The 19,230-nt window shown below is 34.9% G+C and overlaps 1 protein-coding gene across 1 annotated transcript; it reads right to left on the bottom strand.

Annotated features, from left to right (window-relative positions):
* Positions 1-573: 573 nt before the first annotated feature.
* On the bottom strand, positions 574-17,822 carry LOC124539395. The gene is made up of 10 exons (XM_047116783.1): positions 17,650-17,822; positions 13,880-13,965; positions 11,859-12,958; positions 11,059-11,170; positions 10,086-10,308; positions 8,811-9,010; positions 7,907-8,031; positions 6,524-6,636; positions 5,393-5,500; positions 574-3,634 (listed from the first exon to the last, which is right to left on the bottom strand). Exons 1-10 carry the CDS (start codon positions 17,713-17,715, stop codon positions 3,419-3,421), a joined length of 2,349 nt encoding a protein of 782 aa, XP_046972739.1. The 5' UTR covers positions 17,716-17,822; the 3' UTR covers positions 574-3,418.
* Positions 17,823-19,230: the final 1,408 nt, after the last annotated feature.

The following is a 19,230-nucleotide window of genomic DNA, read 5'->3' as shown; positions in this document are numbered from 1 at the left end:
TTTAATCATCAATACTATCGCGAAATATACGAATAAGAGAACTTCGATACTATTTATAAAGCTACAGAAACACCAAGAGATAAAACTGAAATAATCAATAAAGCTACATAAAAAAATTGAGAACGCATGTATGGCTGTAGCATTACAAATGATTTTGCCTTGCATTGTACACTAGTTTATATGACCCATCTATTATTTATCTTTTTAAAATATTATAAAAAGATAAAATTTTAAAAATATGTAAAATTAAATATAAGTAGATATTTAGTGCCCTTAATTTATATCATTTTATGAACGCAGCTAAAACTTTTTTACTCGAATATTGAAACAGACTAAAAATTATTATCATGACAAATATTATAAGACTTACGCGTCTCATAGAAAACAGATAATTTAAATTTAAAATTATTGCGAGGCAATTTAACGATTTATATGTCAGTTATCGAAACAGTACTTCATTTAAACTTATATGACAGCTATCAAACAATGTACTTAATTTTCGTTAAAAATTGTAGAAACAACGCATTCATCTTTTAAAATCGACATATTCACTATGACTTTAAATATACAGTGTAGATAGGAAGGAAAACCACATAAAGACTATATAATAAAACTTTACAATTGTGTATAAATTAAGAACAGTTAAAATTATATAAATTAGTACCAAAATATTACATAAAAAAAATGTAGTAAAAACTGTTTATCGTTTGGATTTGATACTTCAATTTTTAGGCATTATTAATATTGTAGCTACTTGGTAAGATTAATAAAAGTATATAAATATATAATATGTTTTTAGAATTAGTCTTCGCCAATAAATTATATGTTCCGAGAGAAACAGTATACGAGTAATTAATCTAGTTTATACTATAACTGATACATATACTTATATGACGTAATAAAATATATAAAGCGATATGTCTATGAAACCATACCACAGATAATAAAGAAATAATAAATCCATTCCCTGTTATACTTTGTCATATACGCATAGAAAAAGAGGCGTTAAAACATTTACGCTTAAAACCTAAAACGGGTATGGAAGAAACATTGATTGTTTTGGTGTCAAACCTACCATTCGGTAGAAAAATATTTTGTGCATCAAAAAAACTATTCAAAATTAAAGCCTAATTTATAAGCAGTTCAGACGTTTAAGTCTATAGAAATACATTTGATATCATCCTCTTTTATATTGTAGTACATTAGTATTAAAATTATACAATTCCTTCATTTTTGAGCAAAATTATCAAAATATTTATACCGTTTTTTTATCTGAATCGATTTTAATCGAATCAAAATCGATTATCCTCGTACTGTAATATAAAAGACGACGATTTAATTAAACTGGTTATCAATTCGTTATTTCCAGTGAAAGCGTTGTGACAAATATATTAATATAACATTTCTAATAGTTAATAATATATAATAATAAACTTAAGATCAACAGAGAAATAAAAATAACCTTAACACGAAAGCTCTAAGGTTCAATTCCGTGAATCAATTCGCTCTTTTAAACCTAAAACACTTTTGAATTCATCGAAACACTTCAAATAAATAAGTGCTACACTTAAACACTACTAGTTCATAACTTCATTTATTTTTTTTAAATATTTCATTTGCACGAATTCTGATAATAAAATAGAGTAAACTATCAACGTATAAACATCACATATTAAAGGTTGTCTGTTGGTGTGAACGAAACACTTCCTTAGATAAAATTAAGTCACTCATCCGTGTTACACTTCCCTATATATTCCCAAACACTTTAAGACTACACTTCATTCACTATAAATTCATTTCCGTTCTCAGTTGCCAATCTCTGACTAGATTCAACGCACGGAGTGCTATCGTGGGAATGATTTCAAATGTAGCCATTAATATTAACGTAACATTTAAAAATCGAAATAAACATTACGTTTTTTTTTTGTTTTTATTTTTTTTTTAATTTCGCTCACACCAAGCTAATTTTGGCAAGTAGAAATCGAACTGGCCATAAAGACTGATGTAAAGAGGTGTAACCATTTTTATATTAATATATTTAATATAAAATCCCAGCCAAGCACGATTAATAAATAACGCAAGGTATTACATACGCATACGAACTAACCTACACACGTCCTATATGAAATAGAGTAAGTAACATACATATATATTTAAATTGTGGTCTCTCATACCTGTTTAAGGATTCACGATAAACACTTTTTATAATTATAATAAATATTCGAGTTATGTATGTAAATGCATCGTTCATATTAATTTTAAAAAGTGCATTTCAGTGTAATTTTTTTTTTAATAAATTTACTGCTGATATGATATTTTTAGGATTGCAACGACCCCTTTCAAATATATATTTTTTTCTTTGAAATCAATTTATATACGATATACATTCGCAACGCGGTCTAAGAAATCCGACTAATCCGTAATCAAGAAAATTATGAACATTTTTTGTTGACTCAATTAATTAATATCTTTGTCGAGATTCTAAGTGCTGTATATATTAAGATATATGTTTTCTCTTAACGGTTAAAGCGTGTCCGATTTCAATTCCAATCCACGTTGCGATACAAAGATTTCTCTAGAACCTCTTTCGTAGTTTTGCGTTAAATATTCAATGGTATAAAGGGCTTAAGCCCCATAAAAATTCGCCTTTCAAGCCGAGTTTTAAATGCTTTTATCTCTTAATAAAAATGGAAAATTGGCTGCATGTTAGTTATATTGTCAAATATGCGGTGAATATAAAAAAGTAGAAAATTTATCATTTTTTTTTTTGAATTTTCTTAGCTGTATTATAAAATTTGAAGGTAGCACAGCACAGCGGTGTTTTTGGAGAATAAAAATTACATCACAGTGAGTTAAGTCTTGGATTGATGGATGCAGCCAATTTTCAACTATCTTCCAAGTATATAACGCTCATTTTAGAGTGAAAACCTCAAACGTTAAAAAAACGTCAACACATATATGGATAAATTATTACAAGAACTATTGTTGCTGTGACGTCATCAAAGTTTCCAAGAAGTTTTGTAACATTATTTTTTTATATAAAATTCAGACTTATTTCTTAGTACAACACAAAACTCACAGCATTAAAATATTACTGTAACAAAACTTATAGTACGTTTACGTTTATATGTCGTTAGAAACAACAAACAAACTGAATACCGAATATTCGGCAATATTCGATCATGTTCGGTCATATTCGGTGATGAGACCTCTAAACCTTTAATTGATTCAAGGTCACAAAGAAACCAAATCATGTAATCGATCGAACACTATCACAATAACCCATTATCGAATTAATCGCAACTCTAAAACGAAATACTTAAAAACGCGCCCAAAAAATCTACAAAAGTGACAATTTTATATGAAAAAGTGAAGTTTAAAGTGTTTTCGCTCCAAAATGAACATGGTCGAATACGGATTAGTTAATGGGTCCTGTGGCCAGGTAGTACGGGTGCCTGTTGTGTACCATCCTGTTGTCGTACCTTGGATTCCGTTGGTAGAAATCGTTCCTCTGGTGTACCTTCCTGAAGTTCTGCGTACGACGGTGAGTGTTCCTCTCCTTGTTGTATTTCTGTTCGATTTCTTGCTTTGTGTCAGATGTCGACGGCTGATTAGTTTCGGTTGTTACTTTCTCCTGAAAATTTTAAAGGCATAATTTTGATAAATGTTATTTTTTATACATATATGTACGTTTAGTTCTTAGTAACTAGCCCGTAAATTTTCTCCTATTAAGTTGACGGAACATATTCCAACACGTTGTTCCAATGCGGGTTGGTGGAATGCACATGTGGCAGAATTTCTATGAAATTAGATACATGCAGGTTTCCTTATGATGTTTTCCTTCACCGCCGCGCACGAATTGAATTATAAACACAAATTAAGCACATATACATAGTGGTGCTTGCCTGGGTTTGAACCCGATATCATCGGTTAAGATGCACGCATTCTAACCACTGGGCCATTTTAGTTTTGTTCTTCGAAGCAGTTAAATTTCTTAGTATATGATTCTTGAAGATTCTTAAGTCCAATAATTTATGATTGAAAAATATTGCATACAATCTAATATAATAAAAAAACTTAGAGTGTGTTATCATTGATTTCCAAATAAGGTATATTAATTTATTTATATATATATCTATATATATCTCTTACGCAGGTGTTTTAATTACTATTGAGTTTATTGCTAGTTGACTGTTTTACATGTAATTTAATCCTGTAACTCATCAGAAGTGTTTATGGGGCTTTGATTAATAATAATAAGTGGCCTGACTGAGTTTGACTAAAAATATCTTAAAATATAAGCATTATTAAATAATAAATTTATATTTGTTTGATTTATGTATATGCATATATTCACAAATCAAGCATAAAAAATTGACAATAGTAGACTAGTATATAAATTGACATCTGTTATTAAAGATTGTAAATAGTGTAGAATACTTCTTACATAATTAAGAAAAATATTATTTGAATCCTCTTTCTAAATCAATGAAAATTTTTAATTATACTTTACAAGCTTAATATCTGAGACCAATCGTGAATCCTCCCACCTTAAAAGTTTTTTATATTAAAAAATACAAGCAAAAAGGTTGCATATATATGTAGGTTATATCTAAAATATTTTAGACCAAAAATAAGCTGGTACTTAAATACAAGACTTGCGAATCCAGCCACTAGACCAACGACGCAAACAGCTCCTATAGTACAACAACAACAGCCTGTAAATTCCCACTGCTGGGCTAAAGGCCTCCTCTCCCTTTGAGGAGAAGGTTTGGAACATTTTCCTCCACGCTGTTTCAATGCGGGTTGGTGGAATACACATGCGGCAGAACTCTATGAAATTTGTCACATGCATAGACCGGGGGATGATAATGACAAAATATTTGGTCATTTGTACCAGTATGGTGGTTCTTCAGGGGTCTAATTACGTAAAGGCAAAATGGAAAATGATGGTCATAGCGCTCGCACCGGCGGCCCAATCGCGTGGGCATAAATCGAATGCGTAAGAAAAATAACGAGTGTCGAACGATTTGTTCCACAAAAATGCTTGTATTTTCAGATAGTCGAAAATAAAGAAGTAGGCGGTAGCGTAATGCCATACTACCTTAGCAAGTTACCTCGCGATGCTTTCTTCACCTATTGTACATTTATTTAAAAAAATATATTTAAAAGTGACTTTACATATTACGTATTTAACACATATAAATGTTGGTGGAATACACATGTGGCAGAACTTCTATGAAATTTGTCACATGCAGGTTACCTCACGATGTTTTCCACTTATAGTACATTTATTTCAAAAATATATGTAAAAGTGACTTTCGATATTTGTTATTTAATAATGAACTTACTACTAATAAGAAATATAATTTTCAAATTATAATATCATTACCTCTTTTTGCTCTTGTGGTTTAGAAGTACTGGTCGCGCTGGCTGCAGTCTCTTGGGGCGATTGTTTAGGAGACGTTGTCTGCTTTTGTATGGGCGGCGAATTTGGATTCTGTGTTAAGATTTTACTTTATTTTATTTTTTTATACAACTATTTGTAACTAATGTGTACGTTTTGTAATGGGTATATTATTGAAACATTATGTGTGACGGAGGATTTATATCGCAGTAAACGTTCCATGTTTAATTTCTGAACATATATAGAATATTATCTATACATTAAATATGTCAGGTCATTATAAATATCTAACTAATGTTATTAATGTGAAAGAAAGATCAGAAACTAATATAATATAAATTAGGATTTCGGTTGAACACTGTTTTAAATGTAAACGAAAAATTCTAATAAAATTAGAATTTTTTTTATTATTTCTATAAGCGGTTTAGACAGCGGGTTAATTCCTAATTGGCGAATACCTATACCCATAGGATGATGTTTGGCACATGACAAAGGAATAAATGGTTATTTATTTTATTACCATGGACCAATAATCAATTACTTATGTATTGCAGTGCCAGTGCCAGACGGACGAGACCACGTATAGTACGACACAACTTAGATGTCGCATCGGTAAAATTCGTAAAACCGATCACATCCGAATTGAGTACGCTATCCCAAATTATCAATATTTATTTCTCATGCGAATATGATCTTTACACAAACGTAATAACTTGTAATATCATATGACCTAATATATTCGTTAATTTGACGCATCGATTTACATGCATTTGCTTTCTCTGACGCGAGAATCTATAGCGACGAATAGCGTCGAATGGCGCGATAGGGAGCTATTTCTATTGGTTGTGTAAATCGGCAGTAATCGGTTTTATTTTCATTCCATTGCTTTATCCGATGCTACATCTAATTTGTGTCGTACTATACTTATGTATTTGTGTGCCAGTTAAACGTAACAGTAATTCTGTTTCTATTTTTGACGATAACATTTTAGCTCCCAAGAGTGCATCGTTCTTAGCTTGCAGTGCCAGGCGGACGAGACCACGTATCGTCCGTCCGTTTCCCTACATTAAATTGAATAAGTTTGACTATCTGTGTCAATGGCGATGCGGACGGTACCTGCGCGTGCGGCGCCAGCGCCACGGTGAGCGTGAGGTCGCACCACATGGCGCAGCGCGCGCGACGCGCACACTCGCACAGCTGCTTCACCGCTTCCGACAGCTGCACGATCGCTGCAACACATACCCATCACACTAAAATATATATCAGAATAATAATTACGCAAGGTCGTGCGTTCTGTGATGTTTAGGTAAGGTGTGTATATAGATGTGTAAGTCTGCGTTGAAGTGTGTGTGTGTGTATGTGCGCGCATGTTTATTCTTCTGAAAGCACGACGCGTGTGTGAGTTGTCATGAGTTCGGTTGCGGCGGTGCCAGCTCGCGACGTCTCGCGGCTGCGCGTGTGTGTCTGTGTGCGCGTGTGTGTCTGTGTGCGCGTGTGTGTACTCACGGTCCGGTCGCACGACGCGTGAGTTCGGTTGCGGCGGTGCCAGCTCGCGACGTCTCGCGGCCTGCGCGCGTGTGTGTCTGTGTGTCTGTGTGCGCGTGTGTGTACTCACGGTCCGGTCGCACGACGCGTGAGTTCGGTTGCGGCGGTGCCAGCTCGCGACGTCTCGCGGCCTGCGCGCGTGTGTGTCTGTGTGTCTGTGTGCGCGTGTGTGTACTCACGGTCCGGTCGCACGACGCGTGAGTTCGGTTGCGGCGGTGCCAGCTCGCGACGTCTCGCGGCCTGCGCGCGTGTGTGTCTGTGTGCGCGTGTGTGTCTGTGTGCGCGTGTGTGTACTCACGGTCCGGTCGCACGCCGCGTGAGTTCGGTTGCGGCGGTGCCAGCTCGCGACGTCTCGCGGCCTGCGCGCGTGTGTGTCTGTGTGTCTGTGTGCGCGTGTGTGTACTCACGGTCCGGTCGCACGACGCGTGAGTACGGTTGCGGCGGTGCCAGCTCGCGACGTCTCGCGGCCTGCGCGCGTGTGTGTCTGTGTGTCTGTGTGCGCGTGTGTGTACTCACGGTCCGGTCGCACGACGCGTGAGTTCGGTTGCGGCGGTGCCAGCTCGCGACGTCTCGCGGCCTGCGCGCGTGTGTGTCTGTGTGCGCGTGTGTGTACTCACGGTCCGGTCGCACGACGCGTGAGTTCGGTTGCGGCGGTGCCAGCTCGCGACGTCTCGCGGCCTGCGCGCGTGTGTGTCTGTGTGCGCGTGTGTGTCTGTGTGCGCGTGTGTGTACTCACGGTCCGGTCGCACGACGCGTGAGTTCGGTTGCGGCGGTGCCAGCTCGCGACGTCTCGCGGCCTGCGCGCGTGTGTGTCTGTGTGTCTGTGTGCGCGTGTGTGTACTCACGGTCCGGTCGCACGACGCGTGAGTTCGGTTGCGGCGGTGCCAGCTCGCGACGTCTCGCGGCCTGCGCGCGTGTGTGTCTGTGTGTCTGTGTGCGCGTGTGTGTACTCACGGTCCGGTCGCACGACGCGTGAGTTCGGTTGCGGCGGTGCCAGCTCGCGACGTCTCGCGGCCTGCACGGCCGCCACGGAGTTGCGCCACGCAAGCATCGCGCTTTCCACCTCACTGTGTGGGGCACTGAAACAAAAACATATACATTTTGAAATTAATACATTTTATTTTGTTTTATAAAAGAGTCGAGATGGCCCAGTGGTAAGAACGCGCGCATCTTAACCGATGATTGCGGGTTCAAACCCAGGCAAGCACCGCTGATTCATGTGCTTAATTTGTCTTTATAATTCATCTCGTGCTCAGAGGTGAAGGAAAACATCGTGAGGAAACCTGCATGTGACAAATTTCATAGAAATTCTGCCACATGTGTATTCCACCAACCCGCATTGGAACAGCGTGGTAGAATATGTTCCAAACCTTCTCCTCAAAGACTAAAGATGCTAATAAATGAGTTTGATCACCGCAAACAGCAATCATAATCCAACATCAGTTGAGTTACATTGTTTACAAGAAGAGACCACACAAATGTCATGTACATTATAAACATATCATACGTTTCTATAGTAGTTTCTCAACCCAGCGTACAGTACGATGTTGTTTTTTTTTTTTTATGGTATAGTTTGGCGGACGAGCATATGGGCCACCTGATGGTAAGTGGTCACCATCGCCCATAGACAATGACGCTGTAAGAAATATTAACTATTCCTTAAATCGTCCCTTGTGCCTGTAGTTACACTGGCTCACTCACCCTTCAGACCGGAACACAACAATACTGAATACTGTTATTTGGCGTTAGAATAACTGATGAGTGGGTGGTACCTACCCAGACGGGCTTGCACAAAGCCCTACCACCAAGTAAACAGCAAATAGCGTTTAGGAGGCAAGTCTTAGGCAACAAAACTTACATTTCCGACAGATTCTTGACATCGTCCTTCCAGCTGCTGGGTTCGAAGGTCGCGGGGTCAATTTCCTTATCCGTAGACAAGTTGTCTTGTCCCCGCTTTAATACTGTGATCTTGCCATCTTCCGGCTTATTTGGTTTCTTGTTTTGAGCAACACAGACACTTGCACGGAGTGTCTCCATCTTGCCCATGAGTGTTAATACCTGCCAAAAGCGAATAATAATTAGTGAAGATTTAGCTGATTTTTGTATTGATCTAGATTTTTATTATAATTAATTATTAATTTTAAAATAAGCTATTTTTGTTTATTTTCTAAAAAGGTGACAACAGATACAATAACACTTAACTTAAAAATCCTATACATACATGAGAACTAAAACCTTATTATGTTGTAGATTTTTGCTTTTAATTTATATGGTTATATTTTAGTGGTAGCATAGTCATTTATACAAGATGAAAATCATTCAAATTACCATCATCTATTTAATAAAAACAATCATTAAAATCTAATTAAAAAAGGTGAAGAAATCGAGGATCATGTCACACACAATTTTAAATCATCTTTAAAGAGAAATTCTATGTACTAAATATGAACTATTAGTATTGCCATTGCAGAATATTAACATAACTATTAATATATAAATAAATAAATAAATATGAAACACCATCACATACATTACTCTGATCTCAATGTAAGTAGCTGAAGCACTTGTGTTATGGATAATCAGAAGTAACGACGGTACCACATACACCCAGACCCAAGACAACATAGAAAACTAATGATAAACTACATTGACTCGGCCGGGAATCGAACCCGGGACCTCTGAACCGTACGTATGAAAACCGGTGTACACACCACTCGACCACGGAGGTCATCTAAATGAGTAGATATTCTACATTGAATTACGGAACACATCACATTGATTAAAGTATGACACAAATTAGATGTAGCATCGGAAAATGCAATGGAATGAAAATAAAACCGATTACTGCCGATTTACACAACCAATAGAAATAGCTCGCTATCGCGCCATACGACGCTATTCGTCGCTATAGAGTCACGCGTCAGAGAAAGCAAGTGCATGAAAATCGACGCGTCAAATTAGACGAATATATTAGGTCACATGATATTACAAATTATTACGTTTGTGCAAAGATCATATTCGCGTGAGAAATAAATATTGATAATTTGGGTCAGCGTACTTAATTCGGATGTGATCGGTTTTACGAATTTTGCCGATGCTACATCTAAGTTGTGTCGTACTATACTTTACTTACCTTGGTATGTTCTCGGAGCATATCCACGGTGAGTCGATCGACCCTCGTAGGACAGGGCGGTAGCCTTGGAACGGGTATGGAGTTGGATGAGGACACTGCTCGACCGGGATAGGCTAGGGCAAGTCTGGCCTCTGTCCGCTTCCTCTCTCGTTCCAGCTGCTTCCATTGCTCGTAGCACTCGTCGAGTCGAACGTGCAGGACGCTTGAGGTTGTCGCAACAGTCCTAGAATTAATAAAAAAATATATATATATATGTCAAAACAAGTAACATATATATATATGTTACTTGTTTTGACATAATAAAATTTCCTAGAAAAGATTGCTTAGTTATATAAGCTTCTTTTTTTATAAAATATAATGTAAATAAATAACAGCAAATGGACCACCAAACAAGTGTAAAAAACACTGTTGGTATGCATGAGTCGAGATGGCCCAGTGGTTAGAACGCGTGCATCTTAACCGATGATTGCGGGTTCAAACCCAGGCAAGCACCGCTAATTCATGTGCTTGATTTGTCTTTATAATTCATCTCGTGCTCAGCGGTGAAGGAAAACATAGTGAGGAAACCTGCATGTGACAAATTTCATAGAAATTCTGCCACATGTGTATTCCACCAACCCGCTTTGGAACAGCGTGGTGGAATATGTTCCAAACCTTCTCCTCAAAGGGAGAGGAGGCCTTTATCCCAGCAGTGGGAATTTACAGGCTGTTGTTGTTGTTGTTGTTGTTATGCATATTTTTCATATCTTTTGACTTAATAAGAATGCCTACAAAAGATTGCTTAGTGATATAGAAAATCATTCGTGCATCTTTTTTTTTTAAATATACAAGTGGTAATGCAAATGGACCACCAAATAACATATAATGGATAAAAATGGGTGTATGGTTTGCTTACAATACTATATATATAACATATATTTATTATTTATTTTTTTCAGTTAATTTAACAATAAAAGCCTTTTTTTTTAATTACCTCATATTCCTCATGGCATAGAATGGCACCAGCACTGGTAAATCTAACAGCGGTGACGGTATCACTGGGGGCGGCACATGCGGTGGACTAGGGCCGACCAAAGCCCCAATACCTTTAAACAAAAAAACAATTATTTCAACAAATCAGAGGACTTGAAAAACGCTAACATTTTATAACATCCAATCAAAATTCGGCAATTTTTAGGGGCTGCGGTTCTCCAATTTGTCATTTTTTTTATGGTATGTAATTTGTCATTTTTGTCATGTAATTTGTCATTTTATATGGACCACCTGATGGTAAGTGGTCACCATCGCCCATAGACAATGACGCTGTAAGAAATTTTAACTATTCCTTACATCGTCAATGTGCCACCAACCTTGGGAACTAAGATGTTATGTCCCTTGTGCCTGTAGTTACACCGGCTCACTCACCCTTCAAACCGGAACACAACAATACTGAGTACTGTTATTTGACGGTAGAATAACTGATGAGTGGGTGGTACCTACTCAGACGGGCTTGCACAAAGCCCTACCACCAAGTAAGCTTGATGAAGTGAGCATGACTTGATATCATTATATTATTAAGTCAATACAATTCAAATTGTGATCTACTCACGTTGACGAAATAATCTGTGCCCTGTCGGCATAACTAAAAGCCATTAAACTAAGAATTTAATTGTGTTCTTTAAGTATTTTAACCAATATCAATATATTGGTCACAGACACTAGAACCATTTACGACATTCCTAAATTAATAAAAACGTTAAAACAACAATGAACATATAACATTTTAAAACTTACCAATATTAAAAGGAGTATTTTCGTGTAAAAAGGACACATCCACATTCAACTGATTCGGAGGAGGCCGGCTTCTCATCAGAAGGGACATTTGTCGCGCCAATTCCTGCTGCTTCAAAATAGTCTGTTGAGCATTCTCTCTCCCTATACTATCGAAATTCGTTCTGTCGACATTTGTACCCTGATAACCGTCCCGAGGCAACAGCTGATTCACATCACGCCTTTGAGAATAATCGTGTTGATGATAACCATTCATCTTGTAATTCAATGCATTTATCGATGGATTCGAAAAGTCGTAATTCTGAATTTGAAAATTCCTATCAGTCATCTGTGACATCAGATCGTTCGAGTAGAAACTATTTTCGCAATTGAAACTCTTATTCGGAACCTGTTGGAATCCCCTATTTCCGTAGAACAGTTTGTTCCTTTCCTCTTGCATTTTACTAAAATCGTCGCCTTGGTAAGCACTGCCCATGTCGACTGGCAGCTTGTAATCGCTTTGCAGCAGAGCATCGTTCCTCGCGCGATCGATGTTCAAGCTTAATTGGCTCAAATATGCGAGCACTTCCGGCGACTCCGGGAGTTGTTCTTTCGGGAAACCGTTTTCATACTTATTCGGAATCCTTTGCGTATACACGTTATCGTAGTTTGAATTGAAGTTCAAATCCAAATCGAGACTGTTAGGTCTGCTGTAGCTGCTGGAATACATACTAGTTTCTGGAAGGGAATTTCTTTGGTTCGGCTCGAAGTAATTGAAAAATTTCTCGTCATATTTTGTTGGACTTGTAAATTGGGCACCTCCGATCTCTTGAGCTGCCAATCGGAGGAGATTTAGCTGTTCCTGTGTGACCGTATCATCGGTCACTGTTTCTAAGCAGAGTAATGGATTTACGTCGTTGTCCGAATAATTGACAAAACCGTTCGTGTTAAAGCCATTTTGTATATTGTAGTTGTAACCATTGTCACTTTGGTTGAAATTGTATAGATTATTGTTGTAGTTGTAGGACGTTGATGGCCCGAATGAGTTTAATGTATCATTATTTGTGTACTGGCTTACGCTCGTTGGTACACTGCTTACACTATTTTCCGGTGGTGGTATGGAGCTGTAATAATCAAATGAATTAAACAAACAATTATTTATATTCCCACTTCTAATAAGTTAAAGTATATTTAACGCACATACTATGCACATATAAAAGTGTGGGAAAACATCATCTAAATTTAATGGATCACACCCAATTGTAATTCGGATGTAAAATACAACCCACAATTAATAAAAGATGAAGTTAAACAAATAATATAATTATGATTTTATTTGATATTTCATATGGGAAAATTGAAAAAAGATTCTGTTTTCAAACTTTTTTTTATATATATGTATTTAAATCTTGAAATTATTAAATTTAAGGGAAAAACAGTTATTGCTGCGAAATCTGTACAATGCAGTTTTGATCTGCACTGTTGACGAATTTAAGTTATTTTTAACGCTAGTTCAAGGCGAAAACGTTAAATAATACGTGCGTTAATTTGGTTTTGTATGCGTCATGGTTTAAGTAAATAGATTGTGATCAAATCAGTTTAAAATTTTACCAAATAAAAAGAAATATCATCTAACTTTTGCCTAAATAATTATCACCATGATACATGTAAATTGATTCGATTTACATCTACAAGCTATTATATTATCTCAGAATTATTACATATATATATCTGCATGTAAATTGATGTGACGGACAAGCAAATGGGCCACCTGACGGTAAGTGAACCACCATCCATAGACAAGGGCACTGTAAGTAATGTTAACCATTCCCTACAACCTCAATGTGCTACCAACCTTAAAAACTAAGATATTATGTCCCTTGTGCCTGTAGTTACACTGACTACTTGCTCCCTACCCTTCAAACCGGAGCCAAACAATACTGAATATTGCTGTTTGCAGTAGAATATTTGATGAGAGGTTGGTACCTATCCACATACATACCAATTTGTGTCATAAATACGAAAAAAATATGTAAAATACAAACCTGCTGGCTTCTCCCGGTCCGGTCTCATCAAGGATCTTTGTGATGAGATCCCGGACCATGGCATTCTCTTCCATAATACGTTCCGACTGAAAATAAGATTTGTTCGTTAATAAACATATTCATAATTCACAATTCTTGAGGCTCTTATCCACCAGTGATTATAAGACAACTGACTACAGTGACTATTATAACTTGACCTGCACCAAACACCACTGAATTTAAGCGCTTAAATTGGATTTGTAATTAAAATTATGCTCGGCGTTTAAACAAAATATGAAAAGGGAATTATGCACGCATATGACACAAACCCGCAAGGTGAATGAAGATCTAAACCTTTTCAAATGGGAAAGGCCTTCGCCCAGCAGTGGAACAATAATAGATTCACTTAGCTGGATCATGTACTAAGTAAGGGTCGACAATTAGTGGCTTTTAAAATTTAGTGTTTATAGTACTGGTTGAAACATTCACGCTACCTATTGATAATTCTATGCCAGGATGAAACCTTTTGGAAAACATCCATAACTACTATAGTTATTGGAATCATATAAGAACATAAACTGGTTAAAACATGCACGCCATCTATTGATAATACTCGGCCAGGATGAAACCTTTAGGAATACATCAGTAACTATAATACTTATTGGAATCATATAAGAATATAAACAGGACGAAGAAAGAAGAGATTGTTTACATAAATGTACTTGCAAAACATTTATTTATATCTTTACACATATATTAACAATATACATGTAATGAAATATACATTAAATTCAAAATTATTAATTTTTTTTATAATTGAATAAGAAAAAAACTTGTAGCCCCTCTCTTTTTACTCTGTACCATATGGTACAACAAAATCTGTTTTGCGCAATGGTATATATGAGCAATATAATGAGATGCTGGAAAGTATAATTCATTTACTGTTTAATATATTTAAAAAAAATAAAAATGTTATTAATAAATCCTATGATTCATTAAAATAATACTTTTTTAGAAAACAAAATGCCTGGTTTTAGGCTTGGGATCCACAAAAACAATTTTTGACATTTTTAACTTTTTTTATATTTCGTTTGTGAAAAATACATTGGTAAAAAAGGCATATCATTCAATACAATTTTATAGATGATAAAAAAGGAATGAAGTTAATACCTGTTGACTTCCAAGCAGGATATATTAATTTAAATAATTAACATGATTTTTTATTTTTTATATGTTGAAAAAAAGTAACTACTGAGTTTCTTGCTGGTTCTTCTTGGTAGAATCTACTTTCCGAACCAGTGGTAGCTTCACTTAAAATAACTGTTAAATGACTATTCAAAAAAGCTTGTAAAAGCCTACTTGAATAAAGTTTATTTTGATTTGATTTGTTTATTTGAAAAGACCAAATAAGTGAGTATCTTCTGAGTAGAGGCTGCTTTGAGAAACTGTGATATTGTATAAACATTAATGATTCAAAAATGCTATATTGTGAAGTTTATGTCACAATTCCAAGATAGAACAAGTAACTAGTATTTTACATATTTACATATAAAACTGCTTCATTGATCTGATGTCTAGTTATAAGGCCGTATTCCTGACCTTTTAAGTTCAAGCTAAAATGGAACAGTAAAAAGTATTTTCCAACCCATCTACTATGCAGTGTGAGAAATTAGTGTAATAATTTCTTTGTTAGCACACATTTGTGTACTATAATATATGTTGGCTAATAAATGGAGCTGTATTGAGATTGGTTAAAAGTTGATCAAATGTTGGTTGGTTGGCCAAAATTGGTTAGAACATCCTATCACAACATTTTATCAGCATTTGTATACAAATGGCATTGACAGTAAGGTTCTAAGCAGATGTTAGTGTAGCAGAACAAACCGGCAGTGAAATACAACAAAGTAAATAGCACAAAAGTCAACATGTGAAAATACTTATTGTGTGCTTATTTCATGGTAATAGATCATAGAGTATAATACTGATAATTTTTAATCTGTTTTAAATTAATAGATTTGTATTTGTCAAGTAGATAAAATATAATAAATTTTTTAACAAGAAAAATGTATAAATAACAATTGATGAACTAAACATAATTCAATGTATGAATGAGTCACTTGATAGGTACTTATCATGTAGTATTTTTTTTATTGTATTAATCTGTAATTGTTTGTATGTTTTAAAATTTAAAACATCTGTTATGTAAATTTAATCAAATATATATGTATTTTTGGTATAAATTGCAACAGATATAGTATTTTAAAACTGCAAATTGCAAAACGGCTTTTACAAATAAGTCTAGTTAAGTAGAAGATAAAGACAATTAATACAGTACTTGTTGGTTTTGCATATTGCAAGCCTGTATAGGGTGGTACCACCTACTATCATATAATCTACCACCAAGATGCAATACTTAGTATTGTTATGTTTCGGTTTGAAGGTTCTTGGTTCTAAAGGTTGGACATGAAGAATTGTTAATATTATTTAAGTATCTGATGACTATAGGTGATTGTGTGACCACTTAGCATCAGATGTCATATATGCCCGCCAACCTCTAATAAGGTATTCCCTATACCTATATGATGGTTTCTTTCTCACCACCTAGACTTCACCAATATATTTTTTAATTATAAATGCAGGAAGGTACCTGATGATAAATGGTCATTATTGCCCTATGATACCATAGGATATATAAAAAAATCCTTGAAATATTTAAACTTTATTAACAATCCAACGACTATACCAACTGGCTACACTGGCTCCCACCCTTCAAACCCGAATACAGCAATACTTAGTATTCCAGTATAGCATAAGAATATATAGAGGGTGGTACATAATATCAGGCATCAGAAATATAGAAAACATATTGTTTACAATCAATACTAATATTATAAATGTGAAAGTGAGTTTATTTGTTCTGCTTTCACGACTCAACAATTAAACATAAAGAGAATAGATGATCATCTTTTATCTCAATTGAGTAAATAATATGAATTCTATGCTAATCTACGCAGATAAAACTAAAGCTAAAAAAATTAAGTATTTTTATATCAATATAAGCTGCAATAAATAATTTGCCTGAGTTATGTATGTATGAAAATACTAACAATTAGTATTATTAGTAATAAAAAAGATTGTTTAGACGGAGACCTTTTGTATTACTTTCAGTTGCTATAAACAATTATGATTAAACTTAATCAAGACACTACCTAGTATTTATCAATGACAACATACCTCACTACAAACAGGATGAAAATATATACATTTTTCTCATATAAGCAATGTAATGTTACTCTATATGATGCAATATATGTTTAGTTTATAACCATTGTTGTTATTGACTTAGCAATGAAGGACGTCGCATTGTATAAAGTAGTCAGAGAAAGTCAGTACAATCTAACGCGTAGTACCTACATAGATATAAAAGTAAAGTAATCGACAACTATTGCTTCAGCTATGTTATACAGCTACTTGGTCACAATCAAAGCTATTACGATTGTCGGCTGTATCTTTTATTACGTCCTCCAACGAACAAACTGTATAAATCTAAAAATATTGTGGACACTATTGGTTTGTCATCGTTCACCTCGAAAAAGTAAATAGGCGTATTCGGAGATTACATGATCACTGATATATGTTCACAAATGTGTGTCTCCGTTACACTTATTTTGAAATATCATCCGATTTGAACTATTATTTGCGAGGTTTTTACGGATTTTGGGTCATATTGACAGCTCTTATTGGACATTTACAACACCCATGGCACTTTTCACAAACACTTCTGTACTTACCTGATCAGCTTCATTTTCAACGGTTTTAAACGCGTTACTTATGTGACACAGATCACTGAAGGCCATTTAAACTTAAAAATTATATTTTTTACCACAGTAAATAGGAGCTACGAGTGCTAAGCCATTTTTCTTTGACCTACATGTGTATAAATTTGTATAGCTATAACTCGCAAGTTGCAACGGTGTTGCTGTCACGTTGTACGAATTAACCGTAATTCGTAACGAAAACACTGAAAGCTACTTTATTGATTTTATTAGTCTAAACTTACATCGAACAATTTTATATTTTTATGAAATAAATTATAAATCCTTGATAACACAGAACTACAGCATAGATTTGGACTTTCCCGCGGTTTTGTTTACTTTCTTCTAACTTGTAAACCTTTTTAGCCTCGGTCCAACTAACAAATAAATTTGTACATTCTAATAAAATTTAGTATTTTTTTTATAAAATGCATTGTATCGATTTCAATCCATTAGTACTGATTTTAATTATTTTTTTGAAGTAAGAGTATTTTTATGGACAAAATTAATATTTTTTTCACCTTATGAATATGAAATGTGAACTCAGTTCACTATTATTTAATTTAATTCTTAAAAAAATAAAACATTAGTTTTTATAACACTTAGATACGTATAGTTTCGTTTACATACTTCAATTGAATTTTGTGTTTTTGTAATATATAGTTTTAAATATAGTCTGTGTACCTGAAGTACCGTAACAATTAATCTGTGTTATTTGATAAGAGATTTGATATTGTTCAATGAATGTTGCATTAAATTTTTATTACATATGGATAATATTTATGAAAAACGACTGTGACAAAGAATTTTAGCAGAATTCGTCAATTCTTAAATTCTTTGAAAAAAATATTATTTATAATGTTATAGTGCCATCTCTGAGAAAGTTTTAGAACTCAGTCTCACTGTGACATTAACGTTAAACACATAAGATAGTTTGGATGTTTCAATAGATGGCGCTCTAGGCAGCTTAAGCTTTAGATGGTTGGTTGGAATAATTTGGCTCGAGAAGATTCTTATTACAGCTAGTATAAGGTATTATCTATGATTATTATGTTATAATAATCAAAAAGAGACGGCGTTACGTACGACCTTTTGTTTTCGATTAGCTATGCAATTTACGTAAAGAAAATATATCTAAGTCTTTAATATAACATATGAATAGAGTACCTATATAAAAATTATGTTTATTCTTATTATAGTTTTTTCATAACAATTTATGTCTTAAAAACTGTATTGTAATCTTTTTATACCAGAATAAAGTTACTCTGTAGCAGGCACTATTAATTATAAATTATAAATTTTACACTACAGTTGAATCGTGTTCTTTTTCCTTCCCTTCCTGTTAAAATTAAAATTTCACAGCTTGTTAGCATATTATAAAGAAGAAGAATCCGAGATAAGAAGAGTATTTTCTTTTTTAATTATCACGCAAGGGAAACCTTCAAAAGGCCTACGTTCAAAAGACTTGAGATACGATGGGGTGACAGAAATTTATCTCCTTTTTTTTTAATTCGCATTGTCACAGGATAAGTCTTTATACGATCTTATATATATCTT

The sequence above is a fragment of the Vanessa cardui genome, chromosome 22 (genome assembly GCF_905220365.1).
Source record: "Vanessa cardui chromosome 22, ilVanCard2.1, whole genome shotgun sequence".
Lineage (NCBI taxonomy): Eukaryota > Metazoa > Arthropoda > Insecta > Lepidoptera > Nymphalidae > Vanessa > Vanessa cardui.
Note: the sequence above shows the minus strand (reverse complement) of the source record. Positions and strands in the feature narration are given on the sequence as shown.